This window comes from Pseudopodoces humilis, chromosome 17 (genome assembly GCF_049639895.1).
Source record: "Pseudopodoces humilis isolate 2021_Gansu_Grassland_sample_001 chromosome 17, ASM4963989v1, whole genome shotgun sequence".
NCBI classification, from domain to species: Eukaryota; Metazoa; Chordata; class Aves; order Passeriformes; family Paridae; genus Pseudopodoces; species Pseudopodoces humilis.
Window position 1 is genome coordinate 16,411,517 of NC_142216.1, and position 23,940 is coordinate 16,435,456.

Sequence of the window (23,940 nt, forward strand, 5' to 3'; positions counted from 1 at the left end):
TGTCAGATAATTATCAGTCTCATACCCAAGGGCACATTCTCCATCAGCTCACAAGTGTTTCCACGTACTTTATTTGTTCCAGGTCTGGAGGTGTTTTATACTGTGACAAAACATAAACTAAATAATCATGAGGGAAAATGTCAGATCTTTTCCTCCATTTTTATGGATTCCCTTTTGGTCTGGTGTGTCCATTCCCAAGCAGACAAATGTCTCTGACACAGACTGAGATCAAGGATGACCCTGGGAAGGAGTGGCCTGAATCCTGCTCTATCCCAGGTGCCTAAAGAGCATCAATCCTGCTCCAGCCCAGATCCAGCTCCACACACACAGAAGGAAGGGATCCCTGCAGGTAACACCTGCTGAACTGTGGGGAAATGATGTAAAGGCTTTTTCTTTGAGATGCAGACCTGAAGATACATCTGCAGTGATTTGGTTTTGTCCCTTTAAAGTATTTTCACAGGTTTTCGGGAAACTTCTGTCATAAAATTCTCTCATTTTTCTTATTTCCGTGGTGCTCAAAACAATCTTCTCCAAAGGTAAACATTTCAGTGAATGCTTCAGTAAAACGAAAGGTGTGTTTTGTGATACCATTCACAGCTTTGAAGACCTCTGAGTTCATGTCCTCAAAAGCAAGTGCAGGAGTATTTTTGTTCAGGCTATTTACACCGCATCAGAGCTCAGAGCTGAGTTAATGTTTCATCTCAGGCTGCAATAAATTAGATAAAAGAGTATTTCCTCATTCCCAGAGTTACCCTTTTACTTTGTTTGCACTGCTCCATTTGCTGATGCAGGAAAATAACATTGCTTAATCACTTTTAACAACTGTTGAGACTATTTTTAAAAACAAAATATATATCCGTACTGCATTTCTTTTGCCGAGGCATTTTTAAGATGACCAAGCCTCAACCCGTGCTGAGAGCTGTCTTCCTGCTGGCAAACCTACCAGCACTGTTTGATAAGTTTAGAAAGATAAACCCATGTGAACCTCGGTGATTCTTCCACCTCATTTTGTTTCACCCATAAGCAGGAAAGGCTTGCTTCTTGGACATCAGTTATGGAAATTCTGAAGTGCTCTTTGGAGAAGCTTTTCAAGGAGGTCCTTCCCAGTGGAGATACACACAGCCACCTGACAGCTGACAAACCTGGGCCTGAGGGACTCTGCCAAGGAGCAGCTCCCACCCCTGCCATGCTGGAGCTCCTGGGGAAGCACCGTGGCACCGATGCTCACCTGTAACAGCAGAGGACAAGAGCTTCAGGTGAGATTTATCTGCTCTTTCACTCCTCTGCTGGGAGCACACATTTCCCACATGAATAATATGAAGCCACGGACTTCCATTGGCCAGAGCTCCTCAGCAAGAATTATTATTCTCAAATGCTGAAAATAATAAGTGTTGTCCTATAATCAACATCCGGTTACCTCAGCAGCAAAGCACGGGGATGTGTCTGTGTCAGCTCTCTCTGACTGTTCAGGACAAAATGAGAAGCCAAAAGATTTTGAATTGGGTATATTCCTGCAGTGCTTGGAGAGATGCTGAGAGCTGTGGGGGTCCCTGCTGCATCCCCACCTCCCAAGGCACTGTGCCTGTTTAGTGGAGATACTGCTGTGCCCCTGGGCTGGATCCCACTGGTCAGTGCCATCTCACTTGCAGAGAAGCATAAAACAATCATAGATTAATTTAAAGTGTTTTGGCATTTTTTCCTTAAAAATATTCTTCACCCCTCTCTTGACAGAACAATACAGGCCTAGGTCCTTTGGGAGGAAAGTTAAACTAAAATAAAGCCTTTTAATTAAGCTTCTTTGATGTTTATGGTGTTCAGAACAGTTCCAAATACCACGCACTATCAGTAGAGATAACCTTCTGTCTCTTGAACACAAAAACTAGAAACTAGTACTTACTGCAGCTCATTTAATGAGTACATCTTGATCTGATTTGCTGACCCTGAGTGTGTAGCATCCAATTAACACAAAATACTATTATTTCCAATAAATCCTAATTTGGTGTAGTTAAAATACCTGCCCAGCTTTTGACAGTCACTTGTAGGAATGAAATATTTATTTAACAAGTTAGGGAGCAAAAAGGAGTGACATCATATCAGGTAAGAGCTTTGGCCAGAGATAAAACCACAATTGTGCATTTATCTGAGATAATAACAGAACATTGTGCACTTAGAACTGAGTGTGCAATTAATTTTTAGTTCCCAAACTCATTCCTTTATCTGATAAGAGGTTACACCAACCTTCTTTTACATTTAAATTGTATTTTTTGTCTTTAAAGTGGAGTTAAAAAACATGAACACTGGGTGCTGATGTGCACACAGATAAAATGTTTCAGGTTGTCATAGGCAACATCATAATGGAAGAAGGGAAGGGAAGGGAAGGTGCGGGAAGGGAAGGTGCGGGAAGGTGCGGGAAGGGAAGGTGCGGGAAGGTGCGGGAAGGTGCGGGAAGGTGCGGGAAGGTGCGGGAAGGGAAGGTGCGGGAAGGGAAGGTGCGGGAAGGGAAGGTGCGGGAAGGGAAGGTGCGGGAAGGGAAGGGAAGGTGCGGGAAGGTGCGGGAAGGGAAGGGAAGGGAAGGGAAGGGAAGGGAAGGGAAGGGAAGGGAAGGGAAGGTGCGGGAAGGGAAGGGAAGGGAAGGGAAGGGAAGGGAAGGGAAGGGAAGGGAAGGGAAGGGAAGGGAAGGGAAGGGAAGGGAAGGGAAGGGAAGGGAAGGGAAGGGAAGGGAAGGGAAGGGAAGGGAAGGGAAGGGAAGGGAAGGGAAGGGAAGGGAAGGGAAGGGAAGGGAAGGGAAGGGAAGGGAAGGTGCGGGAAGGGAAGGGAAGGGAAGGGAAGGGAAGGTGCGGGAAGGGAAGGGAAGGGAAGGGAAGGGAAGGGAAGGTGCGGGAAGGGAAGGTGCGGGAAGGTGCGGGAAGGGAAGGGAAGGTGCGGGAAGGGAAGGGAAGGGAAGGGAAGGGAAGGGAAGGGAAGGTGCGGGAAGGGAAGGGAAGGGAAGGGAAGGGAAGGGAAGGGAAGGGAAGGGAAGGGAAGGGAAGGGAAGGGAAGGGAAGGGAAGGGAAGGGAAGGGAAGGGAAGGGAAGGGAAGGGAAGGGAAGGGAAGGGAAGGGAAGGGAAGGGAAGGGAAGGGAAGGGAAGGGAAGGGAAGGGAAGGGAAGGGAAGGGAAGGGAAGGGAAGGGAAGGGAAGGGAAGGGAAGGGAAGGGAAGGGAAGGGAAGGGAAGGGAAGGGAAGGGAAGGGAAGGGAAGGGAAGGGAAGGGTCACTACCTGGATTTATGTGTTCCCTGGCAAAGGCCTCAGCCGGTAGTTAGGTGGCTGAGCAGCACTGCATCCTGGGGCCAGAGCCATGGGTGGGACTGCATCGACTAAAAGTGGTTCCTGTCCAGTCCGAGTCTGCTTTCAGGTTTGTGTTTGCTTTATCATTTCACCCAAAAGACACGCACTGATAACAACTGAGTGGTTTATTTTCTCTGTTGCTGTAGACACTGTTGTCAAGTCACAAAGTTTGCTGTAAATAAGTCTACAGTATTCTTTTTGCAGAATGTCAGCCTTCTCCCTCCCCTTTTTAGCCTGTCTTTCAGGCATTTATTTTGGAAAATCTAGAAAGATAGGTTATGTAATGATCTGGCTTGGCAGTCACCTTAAAGGTTGAAGTGGGGCAGTACTGCTGCTGGGATGGCATCTGGCTCCAGGTCACTGCCGGTGCCGAGCCCCCACCTTCGTCCTGCCTGTGCTCCTTTCTGCAGGCAGTCTTTGGCAAGAGCCCCACCCTCACCTCTCCCTGTAGCACGAATAGGTGCTGCTTCTGTTTGATGCTGCCAGCAGCCCAATGCACAGCTACAAAAAATAAAATGTGCTGCGAACTGACTGATTTATCTGCATTTTCTAGCCCAGCAATGAATTCTGCTCTTGGGAGGCAGAACCAAAGCAGCAAGCAGGCTGTAAAGCTAGATCAGGGCTGACAGGTGTTCCTCCCTCCGTGGCCTTGGGCTAGCACATAGAAGCCTATTAAAGAATCCTCTCCCCCACGATCCGCGGCAGAGCCGGGCCCGGCAGCGCCCAGAGGGACCATGAGGTACCGTGCCAGGGGCGGCAGCGGGGCTGGGGCAGGGTGAACTCTGCTGCTGCCCTTCCATGGGCTACAACCTGCTGCTCAGGGCTGGCAAGCCACTGCTCTCTTTACCTTCTGCAGGTTGCTTTGACGCTTGGTGCACAGGTGCATCTTCCCATCACCTGAAGATCTCGGTGGCCCCAAATGTACCAGCCCTGTGCTGGTGGCTGGTGATGTCTGTGTGGGCTATCCAGGGGTGAGCACTGGCCACTGGGCAGTGGGGCCAGCTTGAGGCTGGTGGCTGCATGCCATGTAAATGTGAGGCCTGTGGGGAAACTGAGGCAGCTGGGAGTTCTGAGCGAAGATTTGGGAAACAGTGCCCACAGGTGCTGGTGGGTGCCTGAAGTTCCTATGGTAGCTCAGGCACCACAGTGGGTTCTCAGTCCTGGGGATGTGGGGGCCAGTAAGGAGGGGGGAGAGAGAGCTGCTCTTGCCACTGCTTGTGTATCCCCTGCTTCCAAGCAGGCTACACCCCCTCTCCCTGTCCACACTCTCTTTTTGTCTCAATTTCTCACTTTTGAGACCTGCATTAAATTTCTCCCAGCCCTCAGGGAACTCAGAAGGGAATTCAGGTGCTGTAGGTAAAAGCTGCAGCGTACAAGCAGCATTTCTGCTGGAGGGGTTTGTGTCACAACAGCTCAGCAACTCACTGATACCCTTGGGTATGCAAGAGGTACCTGTGCAAACCCAGTGCAGCAAAGGGAAGCCATGGAGGAGGAGGAAGTTGCTGCCGAGGCAAGCTTCTTGAGCCACTTGTAAAATTCTCTGTGCTTAAGGGTCTCTGTGGCTTTCGATGGAATGTTCCTCTGTCTAGGACAAAAGAAGTAAGCTGAATTTATGGTCTCTTCTACAAACCTTTCTGTTTCAGTTGAGTGGCATCAGTGTGGCTCTTTTTTAATCCTGAATTGTGTCCTTCATGTGTATCTTGCAGTTCTCAACTGTTTGTATATACAAACTGAAAAGCAAAAACCAGAAACATTGTGTCCACTTTTGAGATAAAATTCTACCTCGGGGCAAGGCAGAATAGATCCCTCCAGCCTCAGGGATGCAGAGGAAGTTTCTCAGACCTGGTGGCTGTGCCCACCTCCTGCCAGCACCAAAGGGAGCAAGGCAGCAGCACAGATTGCTGTCCAGAGCCACCAGCCTGTTCCTCCTCGAGTCCTGCAGGTGCCCTGTGGGACAGGGATGCTCTGCTGCTGGCACTGGGCATTCCTGGGGCAGAGCTGGCCTGGCCCTGAGCTGCCTTTGGAGCTTGGAGCAGACACCTGCATCTTTGCAGAACCAAAACTATACAGCCCAGAGTAAGCAAATGTAACAATTTTCCATATTCCTCCCTCTCCCTTCCAAAAGGGTTGCTTTGAGTGTAAAACAAAGCAGTCCATTTAAAACAAAGGACTAATGAATATGGCAGCCCTTTCTCTTTTGCAAGTTTAAACACCTCATCTTTCCTCAAAGAACAGCTCTAAATCATTTTATTTGCAAGCCCTAAGCAGGAATTTATATTCATGGTAAGACACTTATTGAGTTAATTTATTTAAGGCTGGGGCATAATTTCTAATAGCAGAGGAGTCCCTAGGCCCAGTGCAATTGTCTCCCTGACAGGGCATTAATATTTAAAGGGGTTATAATACTCTGTCAATTGATCTGTGTCTTTCAGGAAGTAGCTTGGCAGTTATTGATGGTCACTTGTGTGAAGGATTAGCTTAAATAAAGCTGGTACTTGGCAGACCAGTGCCTGCCCCCAGCCAAGTCCCACGGCCAGGTAGGGAAGGGCCCAGGCTCTGGGGCAGTGGATCCCAATGGGATGTAGAGAATGCGGAGGGAAAGAAGGCAATGCACATCTAGAGGCTGCTCCACAGTGCTGGGCTCAGACAGCGGCAGCAGGGGTGCTGCAGTGCCTTTGTGAGGCTGCCAGTGCTGATGCTGGCAGCATCTCCTGGAGACATGTGAGCCTGGTATGATGTGAGCAAGGAGCTCTTGGTACGTGCTCTGCAGGAGACTTGCTCATCTTGACAGATAAGTCTGTTACTGATGACACTCAACACAAATAACTTGACCTCTGAGTACCTTAATTTCTCTGTTCTTCAAAGTGGGGAACATTTTTGCGATTTCTTGAGTGATTTAAAACGAGGACAGTTCAGATTTTAAAAAAATTCTTGCTTGTTTTACTACTGTATGAAATTCCACATTGCACTAAGAAACTTAGTGCTGAATGGCCATTAAAAATTAGGTAGTATGGAAACCAGTCCAGATGAAATACTGAAATTCTTTGTGCTTATTGTAGATATTGAGCACTTATTGAGGAAAACTGAATGTTGGCATGGAAGGGCATGTGCTGCCTGCAAGAGCGAAATAAGTGTGTGGGGTTAATGTGGGCTGTGGAGGTGCTCAGGACAGAATATGGCTGGTTTCCCCTAAAACTTCCTGTGGTGAGGGGTGTTTCACTACCCTGCAGAAACGCAGACTAACAGATGTGTAAGATGAATGACTGTGTCTGAGCTGTGCTCCTCCAGGCCCTATCTCCTATTTTTTCTTTGCTGGCAGCTCCTTTCACCCTCACTCCCTCTGCTCAGCCCTGCCAGCTCCTTTCCGTCCTGGGCAGGTGCTGCAGAGGCAGATGCTCAGCCAGAGTGGAGATACAAAAAAGCGACCTGCCCATCACTCCTTTCCTTCTGGGAGAGGTCAGCGAGTTCCTGCTGCTTCTCGCCGGCAGGGCTGGCCCAGGGCACGCAGCGACTGCTGGCACTGATTGTGCTGTGCCTGCCAGGGACTGCGGGGGAAAGCAGCTCCTTTTGATGACCAAGGAAAGTAATCCCGAATTACCGGGGGAGCTGCACAGTTTGTTTGACATTTACCTGTTACCTGGAAGCCTGGAAGAAAAATTCCCACATGTTCACTGAGGGTTTTGTGGCCATGTGCTTGCTGTAGTCTCTTGGTGTATTGACTATGCCCTTCATCACCAAACAGTGTTTAAAGCTACATTTTTCTGCTAAAATGAAACCCTTTACTGGACAGAGAAACATAAATACACAACCTTATTATAAGGTTTTCCCAGTACTGGTAATCTCTGATGAAAGCCCCTGCCCTATAACAGCAGAATTTTCCCTGTATTAACTGATACACTGAGCAGTGAAGAAATGCTGTGGTTATGTTCAGCTCTGGGCACTGGTGCCATCTTTTTCTTGCCCAGCAGTACTTATAGATTTCCATGTCACTACCTCCCAGTCCTTGATATATTTATTGTCTTTACAGTCATCCTGTGCAAAACATGGGATATTCAGCAGGGATGATCATGAGAGGCTCCTCAGCTGGAGTTCATGAAGTCTCATACTTTAAATGAAGTCTAATTTGTAAAATCAACTTTCTACAAGTTTTTTAAACCACTTGGACCTATCCTATCCTCCTTTTCAATCAAAATTGTGGCCTAACATTGCTGTGGGCAGGTAAATTATTCTCTCTCTGGTCCTGCATCTTCACATTATAGTGAGAAGCCCTTGAGAACATCTAGAAACATCTGAGTACCATTTCAGAGAACGGACTAGAAGAGCAAAGTCTTGTTGGCAGTTCACATGTGGGACCGATATTAGAGCATATTGTGTTTTGAAAAAAAAAATCCTCTCCAGTGGGATGCCCTGCATTCATAGTACTTGAATATTTGGGTGTTTTACTGTCTCTGTATGGGCAAAGTTGTTATTTCCTGGTGTTCTACTTGTCCCATGGCAGAGCACCAGCTGTGGAGGCAGTGTCGTCCTCTGTGGGGCTGTGAGGAGCTACGAGAGGGAGGATCTAACCCAAGCAGAAAACTTATGATGTTTGGGTTATTATGGCGCAGCCACATTGGAAGCTGAAGTCCTAAATGCCATATGTGATGAGAGAGGTGCTAGATCTGAAAAAAAAAAAGGTATGTAACTGGAGCAGTGCTTCCAACAGGGAGCTGGAGATCAGAGTAGAGCAGAGCACAGCTCAGAGCTGCCACTGTGGCACCTGCTCCAAGGCCAGCACCAGCCCAAGGAGTCTTGGGCTAGCAGCCAAACTTGATTCCACTCCCAGAAAAGTCAACAAAACCCTCTAATTGCAACAACCTCATGCCCTGCTGCACCCGAGTGGCTTTTGCCAGGTTGCTGTTAATAGCAGGGGTTTATCCCAGGTACAGTCAATGGAGCACAGAGTTACAGCACTCCTGTGAGGCTGGGCAGGGGAGCCTGGCTCTAAAAGAGGCTGGAACTGCCATCTGTGGGCAGGATCTCTCTTGGCTTCAGTCTGACTGCTCTGGGAACTACCCACACATTTCCCTATTTAATCAATCCTTTCCCATGGTGCCATTCTCAATATCAGCTAATTGCTAATTGCCAACTCATAGGCAATGATAGGAGAGGAGCTAGAATTTGTTGAGGACTTCAAGACCTGTGCTGTCATCAGGGTCTTTTATGTGGTAAGTGATAGAACATGCTGAAAAATTATATTAGCCAGGAAAAAGGGCAGGAGCCACTGCATAACATGCATTAACACTGCATGTTAAACATCGCTCTGTGACGGTTCTGACTGTGCAGGATTTACTTTCTCTGTCTCCTTCCCTTAAAACATTTTTTCTTAAACCACAACACTTTGTCTTTCTTTTCTTCTTCACAGACAAGCAAAGCAAATACAGAAACAATCTCCAGACATGTTCTGCAGATATTTTTCCTTCTTCACTCTGTGTCTGTTCCTTCCAACACAAAGGTAAGCAGAGGGTTTGTTTTGTTTTAAAGGGAACATTTGAACGGTGTTTTACATAAATTATGTGGGTCAAAAATAAACTATGATTCCAGTTATTCAGCCCATCCAAAGGAGGCAGGGTGCAGTCAGGGATGCGGTATAGGAGAGAGCAATTTACATAGGTCCCTAAACCACCATGTGTCCATTAACTGTGCAACCCCTGATGTCCTGTTCAGATCCAGCACAGGTTGCTCTTTTTTACCAGAAATACTTCCCATAAGGCTCCAGCTCTGTTATTACCATCCTTGGACCTACAAGTCCCAAATTTGTTGATTTACATACATACTGTGCAAAATCTGGTTCTGCTGTAAGGTCTGGTTAACCCAGCTGTGAAGGAAACAGAAGAAAACCCCTTGGGTTGAGTAACTCCATGGCTGCCCAGAGCAGGGTCCTGGCACTAGGAGCAGCAAAGGCTCTGCCTCCCAACTCCTCCTGCCCAAAGCAAGAACAAACTCTTAATCCTTAGTGACACTTTTCTCAGGTGAGGCTGTGCCACCCTGCACCATAACACTCACCTTTCACAGTCCAAACCCTGTGTGAGGTTGCACACACAGTTGTCACTGTGTGAGGGTGCAGATCTGTCACCCTCATAGCACAAGTCCTGCCTTCAATGTCCAGCCACAAAATGTAAATTTAGAGTTGCAGAGTTGTAATTTAGAGTGGGACTCTCAGAATCCCTAGCAGCTGGAGCAGGACTGCCCACAGAGCTGAGGAGGTGTCTGTGAGTGCACAGTCCTCAACCTTTCCCCTCCAGTATTACTCCTGACAGAAGCTGTAGGAGCTGACATTCACATGTTATGAGGATGAAGCTTATTTAGGGGACTAGAGATTAGAAGAGCTGTTGGGCTGTAAGATTTTTTTCAGATTGTCATAAATGGGAGGAAAAATGAATTGGATATTCCTTATATAATCTGTACAAAAAGGAGTGGGAAGGAGAGATTGGGGTTTATTGCTCAGGCTTGTGATCTACAGACCTTGCTTGATTTTTCTGTGATATTTTAAGAACATTCTTAAAATACTGTGTGTAACCTGTAGCTATCAACTAAGGCAATTTGCCATTTTCCCACCTCTTGAAGGTGTTAATTATTCAGCCAAGACAGCAGCATGAGCAAATGCTTGTGATTTCAATTATCTACTTGGTTTTAATAACTATTTTATACAGTTTTTTTGTTTGCGCGCAAGCTGGAAGCAGCTGCACACCAGATGTGCCCAGCATGTAACAGCTGTTGTTTGTGTCCCCAGGAGCTCTCTGGGCCATGGATCCAGCTTGCATGGTAGGGACACAACATCCCTCCCTGGATTTGAGAACCTTACCATGGGGTACAACAAATACCTCCGGCCCTACTTTGGTGGTATGTTGGCTCCACACAAGGGAGCATTTAAAATCAGTCTGTAAGGCTCATGTGGAAGGGAGAGCAGGCTTTAAGTTTGCTTTAGGGTGCTACAGTTTCAAAGGTTGTGTTTCTTTTAAACCAGCTGGTGTCCCAGGCTGCCCTCCTTTCTTTGCATCCACTGTTGTCTTGAATAACTGGTGCACGTATGTGTGGGGCTTGGGAACAGGTCCAGCTGTGAGGTGAGGAGCAGGAATTTATAAACTTTAACATCTCTATGAAAGAGCTGACTAAATAACTAAATTCTGCTCTAACTGTACAAACTTTTGTTTAGAGCCTGAGCCTCGTGATTTTCTGCTTTACTTTTGGTTATGTACAGCTATTATAGCTATTTATGCAGCTATAGAGGAACAAAGCATTCTTCTTGCCAGGAATATTGACTTTTGGCACATGCTTTTACCTCACACTGGGACAGAAACCTGTTTCAAACCCTGGTGAGACTCTGGGGAGTCGGGAGCAGGCAGGAATTTAGAAACTTATCTGAAGCTCTTGAGCAATTTAGGTGTCAGGTCTCCTGCCTTCCACAGTGGATACTGCCATCACACAGAGGGAAGGGTTTCTCAGAATGACATTCAGTACCTGAAAAGTGTTGAAAGTTTAAGAAACAGCAATGACATTTTTATTTCTATTAATTTTGGATTTGTGTCAGAACAATTAATGAAACCCTGCTTGACAGAAACATTTCCCATCAGCTTTCACAAGGCCATGAATATTTCCCTTTGTGTACTGACCTGCTGCTACTGGCAGCCCTGAGCTGCTTCCTTTTTCTGGCCATGGTAATAGATGTCTGGGACAATACAGAATTTACCATCTTGTTATGCTTAGAATGGCTGACCTGATGCAGGACTAGAAAAGCTCCTCTAAACCCTGAGACACCAGTGAGCAGACACTTCTTTGCAATGTAACAGAGATCCACTGCATCCGCAGCAAATGTTAAACAAAAGTGGCCAGGATGCAGTGTGACCTCCCCTGGAGGCCGAGTCCTCACAGTTGTGTCCCACGGTCAGTAAATGCATCAGGCTTGAGTCTGAATAGACAGAGACGTGAACAGCTGCTTTAAAAAATACCCATCTGCTGCAAACGAAATAGATTTATGAGGAGTTTAAAACAAACAATCAAAGCCAAAACCACCTGGAAAGACTTTGAGAAATTGTGTCCATTGGTCGTTCCTCACTGTGGTTTAGATGACGAACCACAGTGTTAGGAGTTTCAGCAGTTCCAGGAGGAAAGGCACCGCTGGTTTGTCACCCAGGCACAGAGGGCTGAGCTGGAAAGCGCCGAGCCGCTCTCTGAGCCCCTCGTTCCCCCGGCACTGGCCCGGCCCGGTGTTCCCCTGTCCCGGTGTTCCCCTGTCCCGGGTCCCGGTGTTCCCCTGTCCCGGGTCCCGGTGTTCCCCTGTCCCGGGTCCCGGTGTTCCCCTGTCCCGGTGTCCCCCTGTCCCGGTGTTCCCCTGTCCCGGTTCCCCTGTCCCTTGTCCCGGTGTTCCCTTGTCCCGGTGTTCCCTTGTCCCGGTGTTCCCCTGTCCCTTGTCCCGGTGTTCCCTTGTCCCGGTGTTCCCTTGTCCCGGTGTTCCCCTGTCCCCTGTCCCGGTGTTCCCCTGTCCCCTGTCCCGGTGTTCCCCTGTCCCGGTGTTCCCCTGTCCCGGTGTTCCCCTGTCCCGGGTCCCGGTGTTCCCCTGTCCCGGTGTTCCCCTGTCCCGGTGTTCCCCTGTCCCGGGTCTCGGTGTCACCCGTCCGGTGTGGCTGTCCCGGGCGGTGCTGCCCTCTCGCGGTGGCTCCCGGCGGTCGCAGCTCGGAGCTGCTGTCGGTTCGCGGAACCGGCTCAGGTGGAGCTGGAGCCGGGCAGAGGCCGCGGCTTCTCGGGGATCCTGAGCTGGGAATCTCGGTGGCTCCTCCCCAGGAACCGGGGCTGCTCAGTGCTCCCCGAGCTGTGGGAAGTGCTCTGTGCAGAGGTTCCCAGCCCGGCGGCTCTGTGCCTGCTGTGGGCTGGGATCAAAGGACAAAGTGGCCCTGGCTGCCTGTCCAACGGCAAATGCCACGGAACTGCTGCTGATCTGAACTGCTGAGCTTCGCAGCCAGTGCTGCTGGGTATCGGCCCCCTGCTACCATCACCAAACACAGAACTCCAGCTCGCTAACAGTGACAGCTGCGTTTTGGATCGTGTCATTTGTGAGCCTAAAGCTCTGAAACTGTGTCTGACCCTCTGTGCCTCTGCAGTGTTATTGACAGCGAGCAAGGCTGAAGACACTGCCCACCCTGCACAGCATCCTGAATGGCTTTACTGTGCCTTTCACACTTCCCTTCTCTCTGCTGAAGCACTTTTCCTCTGCAGGAGAGCCTGTACAAATAGCAATGAGTCTGGACATTGCAAGTATTTCTAGCATATCTGAAAGTGACATGGTAAGTGAAAGAACTTTTATTTTACAAGTTAAGTTTGGGATATGCCTGAGAGACTTCATATGTATTCCTGTGTGTCCAGCACAGAAATGGTCATTTTGAAACTGCTTTGCTGTTCAGGGGCTGTTGACCACTTTCAGTGGTGGGATGAAAACAGAGCTCATTTGTGACTGCAGATGTGTAGATGCCATAGTAATGTGGGCTTATAAGTAAATAGAAGTGGTTCCAAGAGTCCTACTGGTTAAAAACTCAGCACCTCCTGGAAATCAGACCCTGTGGAAACAGAAAAAATCAATCCTGTGTGGCATCCCTTGTGAGGAAGGAAGTTGTATAGTCCAGAAGTGCCTTGGTGTCCAGAAGGCTCAGCAAAGCATCAGATTCAGAGCTGAGTGGGTACTGCTTATTCTTCCCTGGTGGGGCACTGTGAGAACACTCCAGTCACTGCAGGTTGATTTTGGCAAGCCAAACTGAACTCAATCCCAGTGTTCTTAGATTCAAAATTCCTATTAAAATAGAAGGCACGAGTTTTCTTTTTTCACTTGTTTGGGGTTTTTTTAAGACATCCCTGACATAACAGGTTGGATTCACTTACCACTTTTCTCCAAAGTCCCAGTGCCTCTTTGATGACCAGATTTATAGTACTTGTGGAATTTCCCAGCTCTAGGCAATGACTTATTTCTGTAATGTCAATGACTTATTTGTGGGGTGGCCTCAAGTGTGTGCTTTCCATCAGTTCTCTTATCTGCAAAATGGGCACAAAAACATTGGTTACAATAACTGCTCATTAAAAACATAAATTACTCTAAGTACAATCTTTAGTCCTCAAACCTCACACCTTAGAGTAAAAGTGTATTAGAAATATTACAGAGTGAATAAAACTGTGATGAAAGTGAATCTTGGCTGTGAGAGGTTGAACAAGGATATGTTCTGTCCCCTGTCACACACGTGGTGTGCCCCAGTTGTGCCATGCAGGTGCCTGGACACACATCCCCAGGCTTTGCTCCGTTCCCCAGGATTACACAGCCACCATCTGCCTGCAGCAGCGCTGGACAGACCCTCGGCTGGTTTTCCATGGTAACAAGAGCTTCACACTGGATGCTCGCCTGGTGGAGCTGCTTTGGGTGCCTGACACCTACGTTGTGGAGTCAAAAAGGTCCTTCCTGCATGATGTCACCGTGGGCAACCGCCTCGTCAGGCTGTTCTCTAATGGCACTGTCTTGTATGCCTTAAGGTACAGAGACCTGGCTTTGCTGCTGCAGGCTCAGAATAGATTTCCAGAATCACCCTGGACAGGAGCAGATACCAACTGTCACAGATCATGAGTTTGGGGTCAACAAGCCAGCTGTGACTGTTCTCTGCTGATCCATTTCCCCCTGTTCTGGCCTCTGAAATGCCAGTCGAGAATCAGGATCTCTATCACAGTACATGTTGTGTCCTGAGGCCTGCTCAGAAAGCTCACGAGTTCAGATGTCACTAAGAAAAATCCAGTCAGATGGGGGCAGGGGAGCAATGGAGGGAGGACATCATAACAACAGTAGAAGTTTAACTGATTGTGTGAAACCATTTGCTTATCCAGTGCCATGTAGTGTTGTCTTCTGTTTTTTACCAAGAAACATATTTGCCCATGAACTGCAGAAGGTGCACAGCACTTGAGTTAGCAATTCTTACAGTGCTCTCCTTAGCTTGCAGTAACTGGGTCCCAGTTACCTCAGCTGCAGAGTAAAACTCAGCTACCTCCACGTCAGAGGATGTGTGCAATTAGTCACTGTGCCCCATATCGCAAGCACTGACTCCTTGAGATGAGCAAATTGCAGCAATGTGAAAAAATATGAGTCTACACTCTATATCCCACCAGTTCAAAGCAAAATTCCTGCTTGGGCTACATTTTCATTAGGATGGCTGCAGAGGGTGCTTGTTCTTGAGGATTCTCAGTTAATTAATATCATAGATCCAAATAAGCTAACTGACAGAGCAGAGCTTTGTGGTCCAGTTTTCTGCATAAAACATGCTTTTATTGAAATTTTCAGAGTTCTTTCTCTACCTACAGAATCACTACTACTGTTGCCTGTAACATGGACCTGTCAAAATACCCTATGGACACACAAACATGCCAACTGCAGCTAGCAAGCTGTAAGTATAACATTCTAAAAAACTCTAAATTTGCTTATTCATGAGAAGCTACACATCTTGAACATTTGGATTAAGCACAGTGGCTCTCTGGAGTAGATTTTTATTCCTGCGAATTAACAAGTCCAGAAGGAAACAACTTCTGCATCATCATTCTTCAAATGTTTGTGTTGTAATACACAGTCCAGAGAATTTATGTCACTGTGCAGTTTATGCAAAAAAATGGTAATAAAGAATCTTTTGTTAAAGTGTAGATAATTCAATATTGCACAGAAAGGATGTAGTAATACTGGCTGGTTTTCAAAATTCAGGTCCTTTTGAACACACAGCTTCTTCAAATCTAACTTGTGGGGAAGTGTATGTGATAGAATACAACAAGGATGTTCACATCTTTAGGTAGCTACTACCTGTTGCACCCCCCAAATTCCCACTGTAAAAGGACATTGGGAAGGGTGGTTCTCACAAGAATTAGAGATGAACATGGCTCTCAAACTCATGAGCTGAAATTAGGGCCAAACCCACGTTTGCGTTACCTTTCCCCCCACTTGGGACGGGATACAGAGGATGGGACCCTTGTCAACAAAAGAGTCTTAGACTGGGAAGTCTCAAGAGGAATTCTATCAGTGAGTTCTGCTCAGTTAGATTAAAAGCTCACCTGTGACAGTGCTGGCTGAGAGAGACTCCAGGGCAACGTGGGCCGCTGCAGGGTGCTTACCCCAAAGCTCAGCCAGTGTAGCGCTGCTGCTCTGGACCTGGGATGAGCAGGCAGCCAGCTCCTGTGCATGGCACAAAACCAAACTTCCACCATCTCAGCACAGAAAAGACCAGTTTTTTAACTTCTGGGGTTGCAGCATGAAGCACCTAGGGAAGCACATATTATTTTCACATTAAAATCATATTAGTTCACCATGGTTAACTTTATTACAAAGAATAGCTCCTGAAATAATAATGATTGGCCTCTTCTGCTAAAGCGGAGCATGTTTAGGCCTGGTTTAAAACTGATTGGGTCCTACATCATGCTCAGTTGCTGTATAATTCCAATGAAATTACATACATATTGCCCACTGGAGATTTCATTAGGATAAGTGCCCAGAAATAATGCTGTTTAAATCTACGCCAGATGAATTAACAACAATCTATCACTTATTATAAAATTTTCCTGAGTAACCACAATTTATAAAACCACTTAGGAACTTTGAGAAGTCACATGCTTAGGATTCTGCTCAGGGATTCATGCTCTGGACACCTAATTTAGGAGTCCATCATGCCCAAGCTCTGGTAATTTGTGTCTAATAAAAAAACACAATTAGATGTAAATAGAGCTGTAACTGCATCTGATTCCTTCTACCAGGACAAATAGGTTATTATCAGAATCACTACATCCCTACACATGGTCTCAAAGAATGACTCTTAATAAAATAATTAAATCAGTGAAACTGAAGGACTTATTTTCTAAATTAAGTCAAATTTTTGAAGGGAATGGCAGGCTGGCAACTCAGCACAAGATTTATCCTTCAGACTGAGCTATCTCTCAGTCTAACCTGAGGTCATGTCATCACTTACACCCCTGAAGGCATGCACTCAGATGACATATATGGAGTCCCACTGCTTTGAGGCAGGAATTTGGTGTTACCTAAATGTTGCTGCATCTGTTTGTCCTTAGTGACTTAATGCCTTTGGGGATAGGAGGAATTAGTAGAAAAGATTGTTTTTATGAGCAGGCTTTCTGGACAATGTGTACCCAGTCAGAGGAGCCTGGTTCATAATCACATAGCAGTCTCAGCTGTAAGCTCCTGACTAACTGAAAATGCTTTTTCTGATGTTTTGAATCACTTGAATACATAAGTCGGTGAAATGTGCTTCTGCTCCATGGTAAGGGGCTCAGTGGGATCTGAATTCTATTTTCAACCACTGTGTTTCTCCTGCTCTCCTCTCAGACTGTGTTTGTGGGTCAGTCACAGCAGTACTAATATCCCATTGTATGTAATCAAGCTGTGTATGACAGCAACAGATTATCTTTGAAAACAGAAATACCCCATGTAAACACCTGCAAGAGGCTCTCAGCAGCCTTGCATGTCGTGTGTCATTCCCAGAGGCATGTTCCTGTCCCTCTCCAGAGCAGCAGGCCGAGGGCAGTGAAGGCAGCCCAGTCGATGTGCCCCTGTGTCAGACTCAGCTCTGGGTCCTCTGCCCAGTCTGCAGTGCTGGGCTTCTGCTCCCCCAGGAGACTGAACAGGGCACAGCTGGGCTCTCCCTGGCCACTGCAGTCACGCAGTGTGTGTGTTCTCCCCAGGGGGCTACGATGAGAACGATGTCACCTTCACCTGGCTGAGAGGAAACAACTCCGTGCATGGCATCGAGAAGCTGCGGCTCTCCCAGTACACGGTGGAGCGCTACCACACCCTGGTCTCCACGTCACAGCAGGAGACAGGTAAATCTGTGAGAGGAAAAAGCAGGGAAAGCTCTTGGGTACTCCCCATCCCATCTCCATCCCTCCTGTGGGTCGGGATCGTTTGACTCAGTCCTGAACCAGTAAAGCCTTTAGGAGATCTTAATCTCACAGAAAGAGATGAACAGAAAGGTGGTGACATCCTATGAGTTGCAGTCAGGGTATTCTGTAAAATGGAAATCCACAGAAAGATGGAGGTTTAAAATATACTGTATTCATTTGATGGATTTTTAATTTTTTTTTTTCATTCTCCTTATTTTCCTCCACACATATCTGAAGAAACTCTATGCATTCTATCCAGGAGTGCAGTCTGTAGGTACTGCAGAGAGCAATGTTTACAGTAACTAAGAATAAAATTAATTTTTTTAATATACATTTGTTTGTAAATTACAGTTTTATCATGATGGAATAACATATTTTTGTAGACCAGAATTCATTGTCTTTTTCATGATCAGTGTAAAGCACTCTTTTCTCCAATTAAGGATACTATGAAAGGGAGAAAAACTTCCTTAGAATAAGATTTTAAAAATAACAGTGTTTTGTGTTTTTGTTGCATACACAGCCCATGAACAACATGGACTTTGTTTCTACGCTTCAAAAGGAATGATTGTTTATAGAGCAAAACTATGTCCTGAAAACACTACCGATCCAGCCTCAGAACACTTATGTCAGTATTTACAACAAATTGGTTTTTAAAAGACGACTGAATTTTTTTGAGCACAAAAAGATACCATTATCACTAACAAAAATGGGGGCCTGATTCTCTGTGATGACAAGACTCAGGGATGCTTTGGGATGTGGGCCAGAGCCTGCTGACATTGAGAGACAAATATTTGGCCTGTTTGTCAGCTGTTGGGTAAGGCTGAACCTGGCAGTGCCCTTCAGAGCAGGTGTTGGGAAAGGTGTGAGAAAACAGGTGAGAGCATCAGCCCTGCTCTGCTCAGAGCTGGGGCCCTGCTGTGACACTTCCTCTGTGCTCAGGGCCAGGAGCCCCTTTGAGAGGAGGGTGCTGTTCAGGTGCTGTTCAGGTGCCTCTTTGCCTGTCAGCACTGTGCATGTCCTCCCACGTCAGGTGTGTTACCTGCAGGAGCTCTGCTGAGCTCCATCAGCTGAGGGGCTGCTGCTGGGCAGCAAATTTTACTTCAGCTATCCTTGGGAACCTCACATTCACCAAGTCTCTTCCTTTCACAAACAGGCAGTTACCCACGACTGATATTACAGTTTGAACTGAGGAGAAATGTCCTTTACTTCATTTTGGAGACCTATGTGCCCTCCACTCTGCTTGTCATGTTGTCTTGGGTTTCTTTTTGGATCACACTGGACTCAGTGCCTGCAAGAACCTGCATTGGTGAGTCCTTGTCTGAGGAATGGAGAAGATTTAAGCAGGCAGAGGAGACTTTGAAGGCTGTGTAGCCAGTACTTTTCTTGAGCTACCTGCTCATGTTGTAGTCCTTTCTCTTGGGGGGACCCCTCTGTCCCACCCCCCGTGGTGAGAGGCCCGCTGGTCTGGGGACACAGGCAGCAGAGGGGGTCCTGGACTGGATACAACACGGACTCAAAGTATCTAGACACAGGAGGTCCAAACTTGCTGGAATAATCCCGGGTTTATTGTCTGTTGTCCATCCGGGGCAAGAAAGAGACCAAAATGCTCTGGGTCTTATCTCTTATACCAGGGGGCAGGGGTGATTAGGGGATGCAGGGAGGTCACAGCCAATGGGAAGGGGGAAAGGAAAGAAGGTTCTCAGGTAGGAACTAACATTACACAAACCAGAGGTGAGTTTTACCCTTGGGAGATACCAAGATTTTTAGATGCACTACAACATGCTCAGGGATAAATGGTCTGCTGCTCTTTGGGTCAGAGCTGGGTTGGTGTGGAGGAGATGCTGTAGCAGGGACAGATACCCACCTGCAGGGCTGTGTGTGGCTGAAGCTCCCAGGAGATTCACTGCAGAGAGCAGAGGACAGACCTTTGTGGTGTGCTTTGGAGAGAGAAGGATGCGGGGATCTTTTACTGAAAGCATGAAAAAGAAGGGAGCCGGCTGCCTGTTGGAGCCAAGCTCCCAAAGACAGGGAGAGCCTGTGTGAAGCTAGCGAATGCTACAAAAGCATTTCAGTTGCTATGATGGATGCTTTGGATTTGGTAACAAGTGATATGCTTTATCTGGCCAGCAATAGAGAGCAATGACGTGAGCAGAAGGGTAGGCCAAGACTTCTCCAGTGTCCACAAGAAATGGTCTCTCTGTTTTCCAAGGAGTTACAACAGTGCTTTCTATGACAACTCTGATGATCGGCTCACGAAGCTCACTTTCAAAAACCAACTGTTTCATTAAGGCCATTGATGTTTATCTTGGCATCTGCTTCAGCTTCATCTTTGGCGCCCTTGTGGAATATGCAGTGGCTCACTACAGCTCATCACAGAAGTGTGCAGCTAAAATACCAGAAGAGGTAAGGCCCAAGGTACCTTAATAAGGCCACTGGTCTTGGACTGACAGCAATTAGTTCTTCATTCACTCAAGACAAATGTTCTTCCTGCTACAGATACATCAACAATACTTCTCCTAATTGGCACTAAATCTGAACTCTTGTGTATAACAAACACAAATAGCACAGGAGTGCTCTGTCTCTGGCAGACTTCTGAGCATTACAGAAGTTAGCCTTAACTGTAATTAACTTCTGTTAATTACGTTAACAGCCTTAACTGGAGTGCTGTTGGGTTCACAGGACTACAGAAGGGCACTTGGGCCTGGCACTGCATTGAGTCCTTAGCCCTGAGTTGGGCTGGTGTGAGCAGCAAGGACATCTGCTCCTTTCAAATGCACACAGAGAAGAGCCACAACTCTGCTCTTCTATCAAATAACTCCAATAAGGGAGGTCCTTCTCTCTACCAGAGGAAAGCTGAACCCTTCTTCCTCCCTTCCCAGAAGATGCTTTGGAACATCTGTCCCACAGTGTTCTGTGGGGATTGTGAATTGTTCAAGGGCTATGCTTTAGTGTGAGAAATTAAATAATCAGGTATGACTGCAGTCCAGCAGTCATCAAGGGCCCAAATGCTCTCAGGGGAAAAGGAGGTTTCTCACCTCAATACTGAGTTGCCAGCCATTAAGTTACCATGTAGACAAGAAGAAATAGGTATTCTGTAGGAGATGGATGTTGAATTACCCAGAGTAAGACTTGCTCAATGATCTAAAAATGTCTCTAGAAATACAGTGGTGGAAACAGGCATCTCTGGGACCTCAGGCCCTCCTAGGATTAGGCAGCAGCTGAAAGGTGTGTTTGAATGTTGTGATGATCACATATGAAGCTGTGCTCTTATGTCTTTATCCTTATGGTCTCCTTCCTCTGCAGGAGAATACAGACCTTTAAACGTCACTCTTGTTTCCTAGGGGCCTGCAAATGAGCTGACTGAAGAAATGGAAGAAGTTAACATCACCAACATCCTCAACAATTCCATCACCAGCTATAAACAGAAAATCAGCTTCACAAGCATTGAGATTTCCAGCAATAATGTTAACTGCAGTGACTTGACCATGAAAAGTCATGAGAAAATCAAGTGTGTCTTGAGAAACAAAATGCACAGGATTATTGGTTATTTCACAATTCAGAATCCTGGCAATGTGGACCACTACTCCAAATTGCTTTTCCCTTTGTTTTTCATGGTGGTCAATGTGTTTTATTGGGCTTATTATCTATATTTTTAGTAGAAATTAGTTGCTTCATTCTCCTACTTCAGCAGGAGAGGAATTGTATCAGTGCGCATCCAGGTACTTAACCTCAGTGAATTCAATGTGGACAAAAAGCTTCCTTGTGTTTCCTGAGGTACCCATACCAAGTGTGTGAGGTGTGCATGCATCAGCAGCAATGACTCTGACAGCAGCTGTTCAGCTGAGTGGTTGTGCTGGACTGCTCTGCTCATAGCTGCATTTCATTCCACACCTCACCTAGCTGGAGATGTGTGTGCAGGACTGCACTGGCAGCTACAGAGCACTACAGGTGGCAGAATTATTTTGGTAGCTTAGAGCAGGTTGGGACCTTTGAGTTGAGATGTCCCAGAGGATGTATAGGATTGTGACTGGTTTTTTTTTGTTTGCCAGAGAGAACAGAGGGACTGTGATTGCTGCCTCAATAGCTGCTCTGTTACAGTGAGAGCCCTGAGGCAGCAGCAGGAACTCAGTGCAGTGCAGCACAGCTCCCGTGCATGGTGCTGCTTTGTCCCGGGTGGTGCAGTGCCAGGACGGTGATTCGGTACTGCACAGTGCTTTTAACATCTGTCACTCACTGAGGTAACCCTCACTTGCTGAAGTTCTCTGTCCCTGAGACAGATGGAGGATTGTTGTTTGTAGAGCTGCATTTTTTCAGAGATTTGGGAACACGAAATAGAGGGACCAAAATAATTTTGTAACACATCTCTTATACTCTTCCTGCTGTACTGCAGTTGAACAGATTCTAGCACTTTCCATGTCTTCCTTACAAATTGTTTATTGTCCTGGAGAGTGTTTCCTTTGGCCTTCACTGCTACAAGCAGCTCTCACTCCTTGCCAGCCATAGGCACAAGGGGTCTATTTGTCGTCCCCTCCTTTATGTGGCTGTGCAGCTGTGACAATCCAGTAGTGCTGCTGGGTGAAAAACTTGTGTGGGTTGGGGTAGGCTAGTTTAAATCACCCTTTCACTCTCTATTTTACGTTGAAAAACTGTTACTTTTTTCAGAAAAACCATATTCTAAGAGGGCTCTGGAAACTGCCCAAAGTCTTTGTTTGTCCTGCAATCAGCAGGAGCCAGAGTTTTCTTTTAAAGATGAATGAAATGTGGATGCACAGTTACATTTGAGAACCAAATGCCATTGGTACTGTGTAACTAAAGAGTACTGCAAGTCTTTATTTGCTGGTTGTAAAATGAACATTTTGTGACAGATTGCTCCACCCCAGCACCCTTTTTGGGTCTGTGCTGCTTTCATCACTGAGAGGGGCAATCCTGCAGATGTGTGGGCAACTGGAATTGCCTGCAGCGGCTCCATTCAGCAGAGTTCTGGCTGGGTGAGGCCTCAGTTTGCCGTTTGTTACAATGTTTGCTTAGCTTAAGAATCTCTTCTTGGGGGTTTCTCGAGAAGGTGAGCAGAGCACGTGAAACTAGATTTTTTCCTTTAATAACTTTTTATTGAACCACTTCACCACGATGTACTGTGAGGGATCTAACCCACAGGTTCGTAAATCATTGCTTTTACGAAGAGCAGCACAAGGAGACAGACAGGAACAGGCTGACAATGGCAAGTAGATAAAAACAAACTCCAATAATGAAGTGTTGGCTTGTATATACTGGCATTTGAAGTCCACTCCATAATAAAGTGAATGTTTGTGATATGAACACAACCCCTCAGAGAGATTCTCTACAAAAAAAAATCATTATCTCTTTTCTGTATTGGCTTCTTTCTTTAAAACCCAAGTAAAATGCCCTAACATGTTTTACACTAGTTGCCAAATATTAATGTTAACAAAAGGAATTTCCTTGTACAAAGCCCCCCAAGAGGATCGAGTCCAGCTGTTCTCCCAGCACTGCCAAGGCCACTGCTAGCAAGGCCCTGTCCCCAAGTGCCACATCCACGTGGCTTTTAAATCCATCCAGGGATGGGCATTCCGCTACTGCCATGGGCAACCTGTTCCAATGCCAACACCTTTCCAGTGAGGAAATTTTCCATAATACCCACCCTGAGCCTCCCCTGGCCCAGCCCGAGGCCGTTCCCTCTCCTCCTGTCCCTGTTCCCTGGCAGCAGAGCCCGACCCCCCGGCTGTCCCCTCCTGCCAGGGACTTGTGCAGAGCCAGAAGGGCCCCCTGAGCCTCCTTTTCTCCAGGCTGAGCCCCTTTCCAGCTCCCTCAGCCCCTCCTGGGGCTCCAGCCCCTTCCCAGCTCCCTCAGCTGCTCCTCGTGTGACTTGTGCTATAGACCCTTTCCCCAAAAGGCCTTTTCCAGCCTGAACAATTCACTGATTTCAGCAGGTGGCTGCCCTCAGGGCTTGCTTTCATTAGCCACAGCTTTTGTTACAATTCATTGCTTTGATGCTTTGATGTGGCTCAGGCCTGGCACCAGGGGTGAATCCTATTTCCCTCAAGGGACAGTAGTAGTTTATGCAAGATTCATGTGCAGCAGAGACAAGGTGAGAGAATGTTGCTTATATCACGGCTTAGTTTCTGGTGGCTTTCCCAGAGGAGGACCAAGATGGAGTATCTGTGCATTCACTGGCATGGAGAATATTCAGTATTGCTGTGAGAGAATGCAGCTGAAGGATCATCCCCTGGATTTCCGCTCTGTGCCTGATTTCCTGGCTGGTTTTAGGAATAGGTAGTTTTTGCTAATATGACTTTCCATTATAAAGTTTTCATTGCTTTGGAAAATATTAACTTTTGTTATAAATGCAGTGGCAAATTAGGGTTAATATAAAAAGCGATTTATTATAAAACAATTTCAATCACAAGCAACAGGAGAAAAACCACAATAAATAAATCAGCGCAGCGCCGGGTGGACAGGGGTCTGTACCCAGAGGTACCGAGTTCCCAAATCCACGAGGAAGGGACTACGGTCCGGGGTTTTTATAAGGATTTTTGTATCCTGAGGCAAAACCCGGAGTGGGCACAGTCCAACAAAGAGTCTAGATGTGTGGGTGAATAAACTTCCCGGATCCATCTCGACGGGGCAGAATCCTTTCACATGCGAATGGCTCTGAGTGTCTTC

General features: G+C 46.8%; 2 protein-coding genes across 5 annotated transcripts in view; both read left to right on the forward strand.

The window, feature by feature from the left end:
- KCNIP1 (potassium voltage-gated channel interacting protein 1) overlaps positions 1-1,299 on the forward strand; it is a 179,113-nt gene extending 177,814 nt beyond the window's left edge. Inside the window, exon 8 of the mRNA XM_088063540.1 lies at positions 1,028-1,299. Within this exon, the coding sequence (XP_087919666.1) occupies positions 1,028-1,234 (207 nt within the window). The 3' untranslated portion in view covers positions 1,235-1,299. The remainder of the gene's footprint in view (positions 1-1,027) is intronic.
- GABRP (gamma-aminobutyric acid type A receptor subunit pi) lies at positions 1,227-22,572 on the forward strand. Of its 4 annotated transcripts, XM_088063537.1 has the most exons (13): positions 3,275-3,394; positions 3,881-4,066; positions 4,184-4,298; positions 7,826-8,003; positions 8,732-8,821; positions 10,100-10,209; positions 12,580-12,647; positions 13,658-13,875; positions 14,692-14,774; positions 17,065-17,202; positions 18,416-18,568; positions 19,472-19,665; positions 20,604-22,572. In XM_088063537.1, the coding sequence occupies exons 5-13, from the start codon at positions 8,766-8,768 to the stop codon at positions 20,916-20,918; spliced, it is 1,335 nt and encodes a 444-aa protein (XP_087919663.1). In that variant the 5' UTR covers positions 3,275-3,394; positions 3,881-4,066; positions 4,184-4,298; positions 7,826-8,003; positions 8,732-8,765; the 3' UTR covers positions 20,919-22,572. The 4 variants fall into 4 exon arrangements, with proteins under 4 accessions (XP_087919665.1, XP_087919664.1, XP_087919663.1 ...); XM_088063539.1 differs by lacking the exons at positions 3,881-4,066; positions 4,184-4,298; positions 7,826-8,003 and adding an exon at positions 1,227-1,256 and having other exon boundaries at positions 3,285-3,394; XM_088063538.1 differs by lacking the exons at positions 3,881-4,066; positions 4,184-4,298 and having other exon boundaries at positions 3,271-3,394.
- Positions 22,573-23,940: the final 1,368 nt, after the last annotated feature.

Bases quoted from the DNA above. Each gene is read 5' to 3' on its own strand.
- GABRP (XM_088063539.1), top strand. From the start codon at position 8,766: ATGTTCTGCAGATATTTTTCCTTCTTCACTCTGTGTCTGTTCCTTCCA. The intron at 12,648-13,657 runs GTAAGTGAAAGA...TCCGTTCCCCAG, and splicing joins GCATATCTGAAAGTGACATG to GATTACACAGCCACCATCTG. The intron at 19,666-20,603 runs GTAAGGCCCAAG...CTTGTTTCCTAG, and splicing joins CAGCTAAAATACCAGAAGAG to GGGCCTGCAAATGAGCTGAC.